Raw genomic sequence first — 15,086 nt, forward strand, 5'->3', positions numbered from 1 at the left:
CGACGGTCCCCCCCCCCCTCCTCGCACCTCCCACACCACACCGACCGCGATTTTCTTGCTCGCACCGAAGCTCCCTCGCTCCCATTCGCCCCCCTGTCCTCTTCTCCTGCCGTCACCGACGAACAACAACAATCACTGTCAGCCTTCGAACTAAATTTCTGCCATCTCCATCCACCTCCACCAAAGCTTCCCTCGACAACCCCTCCAACTACAACCCAACACCGAAACAGTCTTGTTCGATAACAGTCCTTTTTTCCAAACCTTGTACTCGACACGCGCATCCCCACTTTGATCGAATCATCGGATCCCAAACTCGACTTTCGAATTTATCAAACCTTTTTTTCGCGCCCTCGCATCAACATCAACAATGGCCGGCGGCAAGGGAAAGTCTGGCGGAAAGACGTCCGGAGGCAAGGCTACGGCCGAAGTCCCCAAGAAGCAGCAGAGCCACTCCGCTCGCGCTGGTCTCCAGGTAAGTTGCGCTATCCTGATGATGCGCCGGTTTTGCACGTCGATTTTTGGGCCCCGATATCGAGCATCGACCGACGACCACCCGATTCCGACGCGTTCGACCGCAACACAAGTCAGAACCGCCCTCCAACCATCATCTCGTGTCGCGCAGCATCTTCCACCTGCAACGTGAATCTGCGCGATCACTTTTCCGCCGTTGAAGCTGCACTGGATGATGGACGGAATGCGGTCGCGTGCACGATCTCGTTGGGCTTGAAAACGATGGCGCAACTCCCGGAACGCTCGCAGCAATGAAAATTTCTCAAGCTAGCGGTAGCAGCTTGCTAACACGGACTTTCCAGTTTCCCTGCGGTCGTGTCAAGCGTTTCCTCAAGGCCAACACCCAGAACAAGATGCGCGTCGGTGCCAAGGCTGCCGTCTATGTCACCGCCGTTCTCGAGTACCTTACTGCTGAAGTACTCGAGCTTGCAGGCGTAAGTTCCCATCCCTCCCGGCGCACTCCGTTGACTCATCGGGGTCTCTGCCTAAATCATTTACTGACGCGCGCCTCGTAGAACGCTGCCAAGGACCTCAAGGTCAAGCGTATCACTCCCCGCCATCTCCAGCTTGCCATTCGTGGTGACGAGGAACTTGACACCCTGATTCGTGCCACCATCGCCTTTGGTGGTGTTCTGCCACACATCAACCGCGCGCTCCTCCTCAAGGTTGAGCAGAAGAAGAAGGCCAAGGCGCTCGAGGCATAAATCCCGCGTCTTGCACAACAACGATAATAACGTTGATATTCTCGGTTGGCTTTTTTCTCAGGACGGTTATTTGGGAGTGGTTCGGTCTCAAGGGATGCTTTTTTCTGCTTTCCTTACAACATTGGTCAGAAACGACGATGATGCAGGTGTGCCAGAGGTTGAATAATCTTTTCACAATATCTGGAAACAAAGAAAGGAAGAGGCATGCAACGGTTCAGAGTTGCACGCGATTCTGTCCTCGACGTTCACGGGTACGGTGCTGAAAAAAATATGGCGCATGAGCCATAAGCGCCTTGATCTTCATGATTGCAGGGTACTCACTCTGGGTGCCTGCACTCTCAGAAACCCACGCAGATTCGCCTCGAGTCTGGCACTCACTCACAATGTACAACATTTCGAGGTTCCTGTTTCGGTTCCCAAGAAGGCACGCGCGGATAAGGCACTAGCTGATGGGCTTAGGTAGATGAATAAAACTGTAATGGGGGTACACATTTGATTTCTGTATACTGATGCCGTGCCTTTGTCCTAAGTGATCACAGATTAATGCAGGAAATCTATCTCTATGGTGTTCATGAATCGGGGCATCTATGGTGCGGCCTGATTACTTAGTTAATGGGATGCTGAAGCGAACGCGTCGTGCAGATGCCGGCTTGATTCGTGTCCCTCGTGCTGGGCACGTTCCCACCTGCCACTGCTCGACGTACTCCCACTTAGAAGGCCACAGCATGAGCCAAGGCGGCGAAGCCATCACCGAATCCCCCAACACGGCCCTCGCCATCATCATCGCCGAACGCTCCGCCCTCGCCCTGGTTACCGCCCTCGCCGCCCTGGGCTCACCGCGATTCCTCCGCTTCAGTTGCTGCGCCACGAGGTACCCATACTCCGCGTCTTCGGGACGCAGGCTGAGTAAGGCTTTACCTCTCATGTATAGGCGCGAGATGAAGAGCGGGCCGGTTTTGGGGGCGGGTTTGTTGGAGAAGAAGCGGCCGCAGTGGATGCAGCGGTTTGTGCAGGAGATGAGGTATCTTAGGCCGCAGTGGGTGCGCCAGCGCCATCTTGGGAGGGGGTTGAGGCGGAAGGGGACCGGTGGTGTTGATGTTGTTGCTGTTGGCGTTGATGGTTCCGTTGGGGACGAGGGTGATGAGGGTGACGAGGTTGACGAGGGCTCGGACAATGTGGATGACGATGATGGAGATGGAGACGTTGTGGCGATTTGCACAGCGATCTCGTCTGGCTCGGCTGGCGGTGGTGGTAGTGGCGAATCCGGGGGAGTTATCAATGATGGTCCACGATGGCTGGATTCGTTCACTTGGAGATGGTCGGCCATTCTACGCCCCTTTACCCCTTCACCTCCTCGGGAACGTCTGGCGATGGTTCGACCTCGTTGCTTGTCCAGATTCGGCTATGTGCAAACCATATAGCAAAATTGATCTAGATTTGGTAGAATGTGAGTGAGTGTATGTGTAGCTTGGTAGGTGGTATCTGGGGCTCTTACGAGTACGAGCGGGAGAATGAGCCACATCGTGAACGATATCTCGTTGGTATGGTAGGAACACAACGGATCTAAACAGCTAACCGTCCCCCGTTTTCATAATCATTTTGACCCTTTTTAAGAACGAGTCTTCAGAATCCGGCTGGTCCTTCCTGCCCGTATCATTTACCCACCATTTGGTCAGGCACATCATAACCCCCGTTTCACAAGACAAAGAATTATGTTTACCGCCCGCTCACCCACCTCCCGAGGTGTCATGAGATGTCGTGAAACAGAACATGAACTGTAGCTTGCTTTGTAAGAAGATGACTTTGGTCTAGAACCCCCCAACTCATACGGTTTGTAACGAATTCTACCTTCCCTCAGGAACGAGCGGTAGAACTGAACAACCAGACCACAAAAGAAGGCGTTCGAGTCCTGTTCGTAACGTTGGACGTCAGCAGTCAGGTAGCGGCGCGTCTTGTGTCGTCCTCACAGTAAGCGCCATGACATGAGACTCGGTATCGAATCAAACGCAGTATATTTGACAAGGCGCAAAATAGCATAGCTGCCTAGTGTGTGCGGCTCTCTCTCGGTACATCATCATCCTCTCTTCATCGAAATTATCTTTGTGCCCCATGACACATTACACGCAAATAGTTTGGCCAGTCCTTGCATCTGCCATCTCATCTCTCTCTCGTGTGTTGTTCTCTGCTGGAAAAAAATATCGACATTAGATCGTTCACTGATCTCTCGTCCTGTCATCCTGCCTCAGATGCTCGCAAATGCATGTAAATCCAACAAAAATAAGACGAATAAAAAAACACGGAAAACTCTAGCAGGTCCAAGACCACGAAATACGACCAATTGGCCCCCAATGCAGCCTCAACGCCAATGTCCCCGTCAAAGTCGTCCCGAAAGATCACCCATGATGGAACAGGAGTGTTCATTCTGTGGGCGACTCTCTGCAAGTTGACACAGAGAGCACTTTGCAGGATTGAGGGCCGGGGGACATGAATACTAAACAACACGAAAAAAAAAAAAAACCATCAGGAAATGCAGGCGCATAAATACGCCCAGAATCAAATCAAACTTTTTTTTTTTTCGTCGGTGAGCCCAATAAAGAGCTGGCATTGTTTTCTGAAGCCGACAAACTACCAATCTTGGCCGTCAAAAGAGAGTCCGAGGGCAACATCAGTCTTGGGTCGTGTCTTGATCAAAACTTGCCGAACCGTGGTAATTAGGTGGGTATAGTCATGGTCGCCGAAGGGCATGGTCTCGTCATCCAAAAAGAAGCGGCTTTTGTCGAGCATGCTGGTACAGCTATCTAGACATAAAAAGGTCGTAACAGCGTATTCATCGTCAAGGGTGGTTCATATGCTCCCGCGCGCCATGAAAGGAGGTATGGCGGGGAAACAGGAGGGTATAGGGGACCGCCCATGGGCCTTTTTTTGCCATGTCGAAATGGTTGCCCATATCAGGTATTTTCTTGTATCCAAGTTTCTTTTCCGTTCATCCTTCTCTGGTCGTTGAAACAGCCATGAGCCAAGGTTTCCTTGCCGGGCGGGTGCCGTGAATCCAAAATGGGATGCCGCCGCGACGCTGGGAAATCTTCTATCCACCAATTCCGAGACGGCCGAGCGAAAGATCATGACGCTGCCAAAGGCTCGTGTCCAACAAATCATCATTATAAGCAATATGGGTGTGGTTGTGGGGGAGAGTGTCCATCATGAAAAGCAATGGTAGGTATAACACAGGGGGGTTTGTCGATTACCGAGCTGCGGTGAGCTGCGGTGAACTCGTCGAATGTCGTTTGTAGTCTCTATGCGTCGCGAGTCATGAATCGTTTCCTCATTGTAATGGTTGTCGTGGCAGTCTCGGCGAGGTAAATTATGGTTCTTGTCTAGTGGAATCGAGATGCGCCGGCGCTTCCAGCACGGGGTGCGTTGTCGGAAGAGTCTGCCACGGGGTTAGTTTATTGGACTCACTATTCCAGTCTGAGCAAACGAATGAGAAAACTTACCGCTTCCACGTTGCATGTGGCCGTTGGAGCGGTTGCGACCGCTGAAGCCGGCAGAAGTCTCCCACTCGGGGCCTCTGGGCTGCCTCTCGGGTGCATTGCGGTTGCCGCTGTTGGCACCAGGGCGCTGGCTTCCAATGGCACCAGGGGTGCTTCGGGCCTGAGAATGGGCGGCTGACTCGTAGGAGCCAAGGTTAAGTCCACCAAGCGAGCTGAGAAGGCTGCTGTCGGTACCAGGAGTGCCGACCGTCCCGGAAGTAGGTGTCAGGTTGGGAGTGGCAAGCGCGGCGGACTGGTTGACACCTCCATTGTAATCGCCGAAGCGGGCCCCCGAGTTGCCAGACTGGGGAATGTTCCCGATGCCGTTCATGGCCGTCAAGTAGCTCGAAGAGGACGCAGACGGGCTAGGGCTGAAGGATCGCAGATCGGCGAAGCTCTTGGCGGCGCGGAGGTTGGCAAGGCCATTTCCATCAGGGCTTCCAGGAAGCTCAAGGGTCGGACCTTGGCGGCCCATGGCATGGGAGTAGTTGGTGCTAGCGCTCCGGGCCTCTCTATCAGCGGCGAAGTCGAAGGTGGCTGCCCTGCTGAGGCCCTTCTTGTGGTAGTCCAAGCCGACAGCGGGAGAGTGGATCTGGGCCGTGGGTGAAGGAAGCTGGCGCTTGACAACGTGAATCTGGCGCGACTCGGCCTCTCCCACAGAGTTATGCTCGAGGCCCATGTGATGGGCGAGGATGTGGATGCGACGGCGCTGCTCGGGGGCGACGGAGTTGGGGAAGATGAGGATTTCACGGTTGGTATCACGCTTGAAAAGAGTAAGCTCGGTGTAGAACTCCAGAGTCTCGGGATCGTTGAGATCAATATCTCCATCTACGCACGGTCAGTCAGCAGGTGTTCAAGTCCATCTCGTGGCTTCGTCGCAACGTACCGAGGGGAGCGCGGGGAGGGTTGCTGGAGACGCTGTTCAGGGTCTGGAGGGATGGCTGTTGGTGTAGCATCGGGGCGCGGTGCTGTTCTTCGAGTTGACCACGTCGTTCCCTCTTCTCGCGCTCGATACGCTCTCTCTCGGCCTCTGGCAGCATCTTCTTGTACTCGACCCTCAACTTTCGGCCGTGGACCTCCATTCCGTTCATGGCATCAATGACAATCTTGGTGTCTTCGGGGGACTGGAAGTTGGCAAAAGCCAAGCCACGGAAAACGCCATTGTCGAAGTGGTAGTTGAAGGCGTATGGCTGGGGGAGGTGCATTTCCAACATGACGGCGGCAAGCGTCTCCTTTCGCACGGCAAAGGGAATGTTCTTGATGACAATGGCGGTAGGGATTAGCTGCTCTTCCGTCTGCGAGCTGGGACGCATATCACCCTGTCCGTCATAGCGGAGGCCGTTGGACATTCCACCGTTGAGGCCGGAGCCATATGAGCCGTGCATGCCGAGTCCTTGATCGGTCCAGTTCTAAGGGGCGGTCAGATCACGACTACGTTATAGAGAGCGAAAGGATGAGGGAAAGGGGGGGGGGGGGAAACTCACAGTGGGGAGAGCGGCTCGGCGATTGACGCTCCTCTGTCTATTGGCGCCGTTCATGGCACCGTTGACGGTCGCGACACCACCAGCATTGTAGTTCCAGGCCTGGCTGTTGTCCAGCATATATCCCCCGGGCATACCATTCGCAGACATTTGATCCATGGCTCTAGGATTGTAGCCAAGGCGGTCGGAAGGAAATAGGGCAGAGGAGCCCAAGCCGTTATCGAAAGGTCGCTGGGCCTGACGAGGGAGGGACAGACCAGATTGGAAGCCGCCCGCATACTGCCTCGAGGAGCTCGGGGAGCGATTCGGGGGGGCTGAGTAGTCGAGATACATGTCGTGTTGTTGCTGGCTCATTGTCTTTTTTTCGTGATATCTTTTTCGAGGTGTAGACCCGTTGACGGCAGGTACTGGATTTGATGACCAGTAACCCGTGTGATGTGCCGACGGGGAGCGGGAGGGAGGAAGAGGAGGAGGAAAAGGCGGGAGGCGGTAATGCGGATGTGTGAGGGAGATGCAGGTTGGGTTGGCAAGGGGGGCAGTTGGTAGATGCAGCAAAAAAAAAGCCCTCGACAAAACCGACCGACTGACGTGTGTGGACAACGCGAGCGAGGACAGGGACCTGGCGACCTCAGGAAATGGCGGGCGATGCGGAGCAAGCAAACAGTCAGTGTGCCTTTCGCCAAAGCCAAAGTGACAGCAACCTAAGACGCAAAAGCGGCGTCGGGGACGGAGGCGACGGCAGCAACCTTGATTGCGATGTAGCGTACGAAGCGATGCAGTCAGTGTGTGTGTGTGCAAGGTTGCAGTTCACCAAACACGCAGCATGCAACAGAAAAGTCGCAAGGAATTTCTCTCGTGTGTGGATGTGACGGCCGTTCGCTCGTTCGGATCGGTCGTCGTTAATAGTCGTGCAGAGACCCCCTCCGAAAATGGGTCTTTGAAAAAAACAGGTTGGGAGGAGGGAAATGCGAGCAGCCGAGAGAGAGAGAGAAGAGGAAGAAAAAAAAAAAGTCGCACGCTGTGACCAGTACAGAAAAAATGCCGTGGCGGATGTTATGTAGGGGCGTGGGCGTGGGGGAGGAGGGCGAGTGGTCCCAGTCAATGGTAACTTGGTAAAGTACCTCTCTCCGTTCGAAGTACCTAATGGAAGGTATGGCAAAGGTATGTGGCGGGCTCCTTGCGGGATGGGCGCAAGCGGGCTGATGCTTTTGCTTTTTTGGCTTTTCTTTGGCCGGGATCTTCTTCTTCTTCGTCTTCGTCTTCTGCCTCTCAACTTCTCTATTGTTTTGCTTGGCTTGGCCCTTGGGGCTCGTTCGCTCGTTTCTCCGCCGAAGACACCAAGGTCACCCAGTTAGGTACCGGATACACACACAGTTCCAGTTGCAGTCGCAGTCCCAGACGCAGACGCGGGTTGCAGACGCTTGACACGCGATCGCTTGGGGATTGGTGTATGTGTGTGTGTGTGTGTTGCGCCTTGATTCAAGGTGAAGTACTTTTGCCCAAGGTAGGGCAAGGCGCAAAGGGGGTGGTGGGTGTGTTTGTATTCCTTGCTTGATGGTGCGCGTACCTCGATTAAGTGCTAAGGTATGCGGGAGAAGGGAGGTAAACAAGCCCAAGTAATAAGTTAGGGACGGATAGGAGAGGATAAGATAAAGAGGAGGGATAGCGGATGGCGAGGTGACCGACGCTAGGTACTACTTTTTTCGCCTGGTGTTGAGGCTCAAAATAAGGTCAAAGGTCGAAAGAGGAGGACGATGATGAACTGTGAGGGAGGGGGTGAAGGGGAGGTTAAGAGGTTGCGAGGAGATTCGAGCGACGAGGGAAAATTTGATGCTGCTGCAGCATGAAAGGAAAAAAAAGAAGAAGAAGCTGAAGTGAGGAGGCTAAAAAGGGGAGCTTCTCTCTCTCTTTTTTTTTCTGGTCCCCTCTCCCCTTCCATTGGATTTGCAGTTTCTCTCTCTCTCCCGTCACAGTTCACTTTCAACCCCCGTTATTGTCGACGATGGGCCCCCAGTGACCGCAGCTGATGAAATGGGCCCCCACCGAACGGACGGGGACTAGCCAGCGGGGATCCAGAGAAGACTTGATGAAAGTTGAGCTCAGGACTCAGACCCCAGGGTTGTGGGAAAAGAAGAAGGGGTGTGGCAACGACCCGAACGGCAGAAGGCAAAAGGAAGACAGGCTTCAGCCCTTGACAAGGGGTCGGGGAGGGACCAGTGGACCACAACGGCAAGGAGAATGACTGACAGGGCAGAAAGAGACGGTGGAGGGAACAATTGGAAAATAAGAGGAACCCATTCTGCGGTCTGTACCACACTATCCCGTACTTTACGGATACCTTTCTTTACCAGTGGAAGAGTCTAGGTTTCCAGAACCAGGAGTCAGGGACCCAGTACCCAAGACCGACAGGGCAGGCCTACGCAGTACACAGTAGGCTCAAGACAAGGATCGGGGCGACGACCCAGGGCGACCGACGATGATGAGGAGAGTCGTGTCTATTCTACAAGTATTGCTTGTGTTTGTGATTGTGTTTGTGCTTGAGCCTTAAGCCTTCCTCTCTCCAAGGTAGAGAAAGCCATGTCAACAAAGAAAATGCACTCGTTGCGAAGCTGCATCAATAACTTCAGGGCAACATAACTTCTCTCTAGTACAGGCAAGTTTGCTCGAGGTACCTGACGTTGCTGAACATGAACAGACCTCAGATCTGACACTGACAGCGCCGCTAAAAGCCCGTCCATCTGGCAGCAGGGACTGACATTCCCGAGGTCAGTGTGTCTTTTCTTCTTCGCCTTAGTGCCAGCCACTAGAACCTGTCGCTGTAAGGTATCACGTGGTACGTGAACAAGGTACCTACGGATAGATAGACAGACTGAGAGAGAGAGAGAGAGAGAGAGAGGGCGGACGAAAGCCTTCACCGTTTCGCTGGACTGGATGCCCCGGTCCCCCTTTGGTTCGGCAAGGTTCCTGTGCCCAAGGTTTTTCTCTGTATCCGTACGCTGTACGATATGGCGAATCTCGGAACCTCCAAACCTCTTCGCCCTCACCTGGGCCCGCTGTATGAGGAATTGGGGGTCCATGACCTCTGGGGTCCAGTCGGCTCGCTCAGAGCAACGTGCGGGAACAAACCCGCTATCGCCCTTCTAACTAGTCAATCAATCAGCCAGAAGTCTCCGTAACTCACCAACTGACTTACTGTCCGTACTACTCATGTAGGAAAATACTAGTGTCCCGCTGGTCAGGGTCTGTTGTTGTTTTCATGGCCGGCTCACACTGTAGGCTTGGTTAGCTTTGGTGCAATGGTGTTGGCGGTGTTCCGTCTCAATCTATCCTGTCCATCGTGTCTGGCGGGGAGACCGTTGACCGACCCATCATTTGCTTCTTGTTGACGGGGCATACGGATACACAGTAGTCCAGAGTACGTTGAAAATTGGTCCCAAACTCGGCAAGGTTTGGTCATCTCGCAACGTCCGAGGCTCAAGAGCCTTTCTTCCCTTTGATTCTGCTGATGTACCTCTCGGCCTTGTGTCGAGAGAGTGTCGTTGATGCGAGAAGGAGCTGCGTGTTGACACTGGCACTGACTCTGGTACCCACGGCTATGACAATGTCTGACCCTTTGACCCCCAGCCTCAGGGCCCGATGCGCACATGGCTTGTGCCGTTGTAACTACCCGTTGTTGCCCTGTGCAAGTCACAGGCGCAGGCGGCAGACGGGAAGGAGACGGAGGGCCCAGGCATTACCGCGGAGCCAGGTACCCCTGACAAACTGAGCGCGGCGCGATGCGGTGTGGTGTGCGTGGTGAGGTGGGTATTTCATGGTAATTGTTGTGGTGGGCATACGTAGTATGCGGCGTGCCATGGGGAGAGGGGAGAAAGGACGGCTCGTCTCGTCTTGCTCCGAGTATCCGACTTCTCGCGTACGTTGACCAGAGGAGTGCTTCTCAGATGGCCGCAAAACGCAGTACATGGAAATATGTCTTCATATGGCATGGCCGAGCCTGCGTACTCTCTGCTAAAAGGAAGTCGTCAATTGGAGCAAAAGGTACACGCAGTACCTGTACGCTAAAGTGCCATGTCAGACCCATGCTTGTACGGAGTACTCGTGCCCATAACCCTGGGTCCTGGGTTGCCAATGAGCAAGGACCTGTCTCCAGAACAGTCAGAACTGTACAGGTAAGGCAAGGTATGACTCCAGGCTCGGTAGGGGTAAAAGTACCCTGATCGATGAGGCAGGGAACCGTAACTGTACGAATACCTAGGCCAAGGATCCAGGCACCTCACCTCGATAGATGTACAGCCAATTATCCGTATTCGACAAAGGCTGGGTTCAGCTCTCCAGACTTTCCTCCTTCCTTTTTCTTCCGTCGTCCTCGCGATCACGAGCTGGACGGACAGGTCGTCATCTCTGGAAAGCAGTCGGCGCCGACAGTGTCTGCCGCGATGGATTGTGGCAGCTGGACAAGTCCACAGCGGGACCGAGGATCCTCGACGGACATTGAAGCTTCACGTTTCGCAGGGGCGGTGTCTTTGTAGACTATTTGCTATTCGTACAGATACCTTACTACTACGTACGTATAGTAGATACCGAATAGCGATGAACTGGGCCTCGATGTAAGATATGGATGAGAAAAGGGGCAAGAGGGAGAAAAGCGGCGCGACCGCCGTTGTCGCCGGTGTCGCTTCAGAAAATGCAATCAGCCTGCGGTGAGTGGCCCATGGCCCGTGGTTTTTATGCTTTGTGCGTATTGCGCGGTGGTGGTGGATAATGAATTGAATAGTCTATGAAGCGACGTTTCCTCTGCAGAAATGTGAAAGGTAAGGGAAATGGTGTCAGAAGGTTGAAGGCCGAATGCCTTGCTAAGGTGTGTTCTGCCTGGGAAAGAATACCAGAAAAAGGGAAGGTAGTGTCAAGTTTGGCATTGCCTGCCGCATAACTTCCCTATTACCTTAGTATCATGAACTCGAGAATGGGAAGTCACGATTGCGCCATGGCATAGGTACGTAGTAGAGAGTACTCCGTAAGGTACCTTACCTACGGCAGGAGAGAAATGGACGATGCCTTGTATGCTTTCCCCTGCTTTCAGTGTCTATGCCTCAACCTGGAAGGTACACCCAAATGCCCAAGATGCCTTATTGCGTCTGGTTCAAGGTATGTTCCCTTTTCGGAGACGGTGCAGGGAGCAACTGGGAGGTTTGCACTTGAGGAGCACTTGCCTTTTGACTCGCAGGCACGTTGCACGTTGCATCTCGTCGCGCTGTTGGGCCACAGACGGTTTGCGGTCTGTGGTGAGTGAGGTGAGGGCTGCGGCCTGCCCGTGGTCCGTGGTCTGTGGTCGGACGCGTTTGGGAGGGAGGGGCGGGAAGGTGGCACGGGGACTACGGCTACTGCCAGAGCGGTGGAGGGAAGGAAGGGGCCCAGCCTGTGGGATAAGCCAGATGGGCAGGAACTTGTCACGCTTACCTTAGGTTGTGTAGGAAGGCGCTAGCACAGTGTCAGCTGTAATGGCGGCGTCTATCACTGGCTGCGATGCCAAAAGGAAGGAAGCCCGCCCCGTCGTTCCTGACCTGCCGTTGCCTCACACCGGTCCAATATATATTGAGTGGTCTTTCCGTCACCGTCCCGTGCGTTGCTGGGAAACACGCACAAAATCCACAAATTATCCCTCGACATCTGCATCCACGTTGTGCATCCATGACAAGTACACAGTGCGATACTACAAACCGAAAGTGTCAAATACTAAGGTGCAGTGCACACTCAAGTAGGGTGTTTCTGCGTAATCATCTCCAACGGTATGTAGAACGGGCGGGAAGGGTTCTCCAAGGAACGCCGTTGACCACACATTCAAACACAAAACGATGGTTTCTCTTCCAGAACGCGATGCTGTCGTGTCATTGTGAGCATCAGACGAACCCACAGCGGCGTAGTTCGCGTCCAAGGTACGGAGTACCTACCTTACCTACCTTAGGGTATTCCCTTGACGTGTCATCGAGTAGGTTTCAACACAAAGGTTGATCTGCTTTTGCCTCGAACATAAGGTACCGTATCAACTTGAAAGCTTTTGTTATCTTGTTCCCGACGGGCTTTAAGTGCCCGACTCTGGTGCATCCCGGATGTAGACAGAGTTTCCTGTTGCCACCACCTAGCAGGGTCAGGAAGATGCGATAAACTGTGGCGAGTGTCGGCACTGAGGTGGGTTTCGACTGGAGGGAGGTTTTGGACCTTGACTGATACACCACCTCAGTGAATATCGAACGCCGTGCGGATAGATGCCTTGTCTTCGGCTTACCCGCACTGTACAGCTAACCAATCACAAGATTCTCATCTGCCAGAGTGGAAAGTCATGATTGTCTGTGCCTGCAGCACCAGAGTTGTGTTGTGCAGGAATGGAGGAGACACGCCGCACGCCGCACGCCGCACGACACTTGCCATACACAGCAATTGTAGCCAATGGCAGCCAATGACAACCGAGGAAATGCCGATGGCACTCAGTCCCGTGTCTCCACAGTCCTCGAGTCCACGCCCGCATCTTTCATCAAAGTATTCCAATCCATTTCCACCAGCAGCGAACGAGACATGCAGATCCATACAGAGTACAAAGTACTGTGCACGTACTCCAGGGAGACTGTGCACTTGGACCTTCCCACCTCACCTTCCCTGGCACGCACTTGCTGCGGAAGGACTAAGAAGCACCTACCTTGGCAAGACTTGAGAACCTCAAAGGAATGCATACCATACCACAGTGCCTACCTAAGGTGTCCGTACCAAGGTAAGTTTCGAGTTCCAAGACCAACGTCGAGATATCTCTTCCAGTACCCAAACTTTGGGCACGCGTCCCTGCGAAATCAACCAACTACGACCCGACCCAATACCTTAGACCGCCACTTTCTTGCCTATCTGCCTACGTTGGCAGTGTACAACGACTTGGGCTCTATCGACCTCCCGAGACTTCCAGCCAGCCACGGTGTGTATTCGCAATAGCATCAACCTATGAGAGAGTGCCTCCTGAGTCGTGGACAAGGCACTTGCAGCACAACATGCGTGCCGCCCCCATTCCTCCGCATCATATCGAGATACGAAATCACTGCACAACAAGCGCGACAAGGAATACAAGCATAGGAACCTACCGCTGAGACAGCACCGACATGGGCAATTCGCAGCCCCAGGCCTCCCCGGGAAGCATTTCAATCCTCGCAAACCTGGGGCAGTCGCACTCACTCTCACTCAATCAACACCTTCTCCTCGAGTCTCCTCCGTTTCCTTCAGCTCTACGACACAGCGTCTGCAGCGTCAGACACCGCGCGACGTCTTTCCTCAAAGGTATTGGTACCCCTGTCTCAGAAGCTCCAATTGTCGACCTCGACCCTCCTCCTTTGTCGCCCCTTGTGAAGGAATCTTGCATCGTCTCGCATTCCTGATGAAGTTATTATAAAGACTTCCCAAATACAAGGACACCGACAGCACAAAGACTCCGCATCTCTCGCGCCGTTCCGTTTCACCAAAAGTAAAGGCCCTTCGGCACACCCGCCATGACGGGTCGATTCTGTGCCTGTCGCATCCATCCATTGACGATCCAGCACCTCGGACGTGGGACCCAATTCGCGTGGCACATTGTCCAGGGTCTTTGTCCTCCATCGCCATCCACGGCCGCCTCTCTCCCATGATTTCCCGTTCACCAAAGAGGTATCCGTTTGTACAGACTACGGAGTACGGAGAACGAATACAGGAACGCTACCTTGGCAATTTGCAGCGGACGAGGCCGAGTGGTCCCTAAAACGTCCCCCGCAGACCATGTCTCTCCCCATTTGGTTTCTACGTGTATCATTGCATATCCCGACACCCAAGATTCTCAAAAAGAATCCAAGGTAACGCAAGATCCGGGAGCGTTTTGCGACACCAGGACATGCGTTATACGTTAGGTACATGCAGTTGCCTCGCCAGCTACCTAGGACGAATCCATCACTTTGGCTTTCAATGCGCTGAGAGGCTGGCTGCTGCAATGCCACCTCGAAAAGCAAAGCTGAACAGGTAAAGGAAACGACGATACGAATTGTTCGTCCGCGCTCCTGCCCGTGCCACTCGAATCCTCATCGACAATACCTTAGCCCAACACGCCTCGGCTCTCCTCGCACGCGAACCTGGCTCAACTGCCCTGACGTCTTCGGGCCGTCACGCTGGGCCCAGATCTACACGCCTAGTCCTCGCACCCTTCTTCAAGATGCCCCTAGTGATGGTCGACTCCAAGGCACAGAGAGCCGCCTAACGTCGCACCTCTGCAAATCGGTGAGGATCAATTCGAGACGGAGCGAGATCGACAAAAGGACTCAGGCCCGGAAGACGCTTCTTCTGCTCCACTGCTTCCAAAGTTCCGTACCAAGGATGACGGCCGCCAATTCCTTGGTAATAACCTAGGGTTCGTGAACCCCTATTTCAGCCCCTGGCTGTCGTCACGATGCTTGCAACACACAAACCGGTCAACATCGGCCACTTGTAGCCACACGCGGGAGGCGGATACTCTATCCCCTATTTCGAATTGGCAAATGGGGCGGGCAAAGTCTAGCGGCCTAATTTCCATCTCCCCGCTTGAATCCAATAGCTCCGGATTCTCTGCAACCTTCTTAGGGTCGGCAGCAGTTCCTATGATAGCAAGCATTTATACAACGACTAGAGGTTGCAAGATATTCATCCTGGGGAGAATCACGATCTCACGATTAAGTCGGGCCTGAGCTTCGGACTATGAAGGAGATGGTAGCATTAGACACTAGGATGCATCGCCGCACAAAATCGCCCACGCGCTCTCACGCGCTGTCACACGGCACTCGCCTTGCATAAAATGTGCCGGACCCTGGCGTTCCACGCTCCGCATC

At 53.9% G+C, this 15,086-nt stretch overlaps 8 protein-coding genes across 8 annotated transcripts; 6 read left to right on the forward strand and 2 right to left on the reverse strand.

Moving 5' to 3' along the window:
- Positions 1 to 367: 367 nt before the first annotated feature.
- On the forward strand, positions 368 to 1,214 carry CCOS01_03897 (histone H2A.Z; the record flags this gene model as incomplete). Its single annotated transcript, XM_060452080.1, has 3 exons — positions 368 to 472; positions 813 to 944; positions 1,026 to 1,214. 3 exons carry the CDS (start codon positions 368 to 370, stop codon positions 1,212 to 1,214), a joined length of 426 nt encoding a protein of 141 aa, XP_060318345.1.
- A 725-nt stretch (positions 1,215 to 1,939) lies between these two features.
- On the forward strand, positions 1,940 to 2,635 carry CCOS01_03898 (uncharacterized protein; the record flags this gene model as incomplete). The annotated part of the gene is made up of 1 exon (XM_060452081.1): positions 1,940 to 2,635. One exon carries the CDS (start codon positions 1,940 to 1,942, stop codon positions 2,633 to 2,635), a length of 696 nt encoding a protein of 231 aa, XP_060318346.1.
- Positions 2,636 to 4,058: 1,423 nt separating this feature from the next.
- Positions 4,059 to 4,373, reverse strand: CCOS01_03899 (uncharacterized protein; the record flags this gene model as incomplete). The annotated part of the gene is made up of 1 exon (XM_060452082.1): positions 4,059 to 4,373. The coding sequence occupies one exon, from the start codon at positions 4,371 to 4,373 to the stop codon at positions 4,059 to 4,061; it is 315 nt and encodes a 104-aa protein (XP_060318347.1).
- Positions 4,374 to 4,588: 215 nt separating this feature from the next.
- CCOS01_03900 (R3H domain-containing protein) lies at positions 4,589 to 6,579 on the reverse strand (the record flags this gene model as incomplete). The annotated part of the gene is made up of 4 exons (XM_060452083.1): positions 4,589 to 4,644; positions 4,709 to 5,572; positions 5,631 to 6,153; positions 6,229 to 6,579. The coding sequence occupies 4 exons, from the start codon at positions 6,577 to 6,579 to the stop codon at positions 4,589 to 4,591; spliced, it is 1,794 nt and encodes a 597-aa protein (XP_060318348.1).
- Positions 6,580 to 10,510: 3,931 nt separating this feature from the next.
- Positions 10,511 to 10,720, forward strand: CCOS01_03901 (uncharacterized protein; the record flags this gene model as incomplete). Its single annotated transcript, XM_060452084.1, has 1 exon — positions 10,511 to 10,720. One exon carries the CDS (start codon positions 10,511 to 10,513, stop codon positions 10,718 to 10,720), a length of 210 nt encoding a protein of 69 aa, XP_060318349.1.
- A 617-nt stretch (positions 10,721 to 11,337) lies between these two features.
- Positions 11,338 to 12,055, forward strand: CCOS01_03902 (uncharacterized protein; the record flags this gene model as incomplete). Its single annotated transcript, XM_060452085.1, has 3 exons — positions 11,338 to 11,370; positions 11,697 to 11,963; positions 12,020 to 12,055. The coding sequence occupies 3 exons, from the start codon at positions 11,338 to 11,340 to the stop codon at positions 12,053 to 12,055; spliced, it is 336 nt and encodes a 111-aa protein (XP_060318350.1).
- A 614-nt stretch (positions 12,056 to 12,669) lies between these two features.
- CCOS01_03903 (uncharacterized protein) lies at positions 12,670 to 13,200 on the forward strand (the record flags this gene model as incomplete). Its single annotated transcript, XM_060452086.1, has 1 exon — positions 12,670 to 13,200. The coding sequence occupies one exon, from the start codon at positions 12,670 to 12,672 to the stop codon at positions 13,198 to 13,200; it is 531 nt and encodes a 176-aa protein (XP_060318351.1).
- A 1,020-nt stretch (positions 13,201 to 14,220) lies between these two features.
- On the forward strand, positions 14,221 to 14,631 carry CCOS01_03904 (uncharacterized protein; the record flags this gene model as incomplete). The annotated part of the gene is made up of 1 exon (XM_060452087.1): positions 14,221 to 14,631. A coding segment is annotated over one exon (411 nt), but the record flags the coding sequence as incomplete, so codon positions are not given.
- Between the last annotated feature and the right edge of the window lie 455 nt (positions 14,632 to 15,086).

The sequence above is a fragment of the Colletotrichum costaricense genome, assembly GCF_030867565.1.
Source record: "Colletotrichum costaricense strain IMI 309622 chromosome Unknown Scaffold_3.1, whole genome shotgun sequence".
In the NCBI taxonomy this organism is placed as follows: Eukaryota; Fungi; Ascomycota; class Sordariomycetes; order Glomerellales; family Glomerellaceae; genus Colletotrichum; species Colletotrichum costaricense.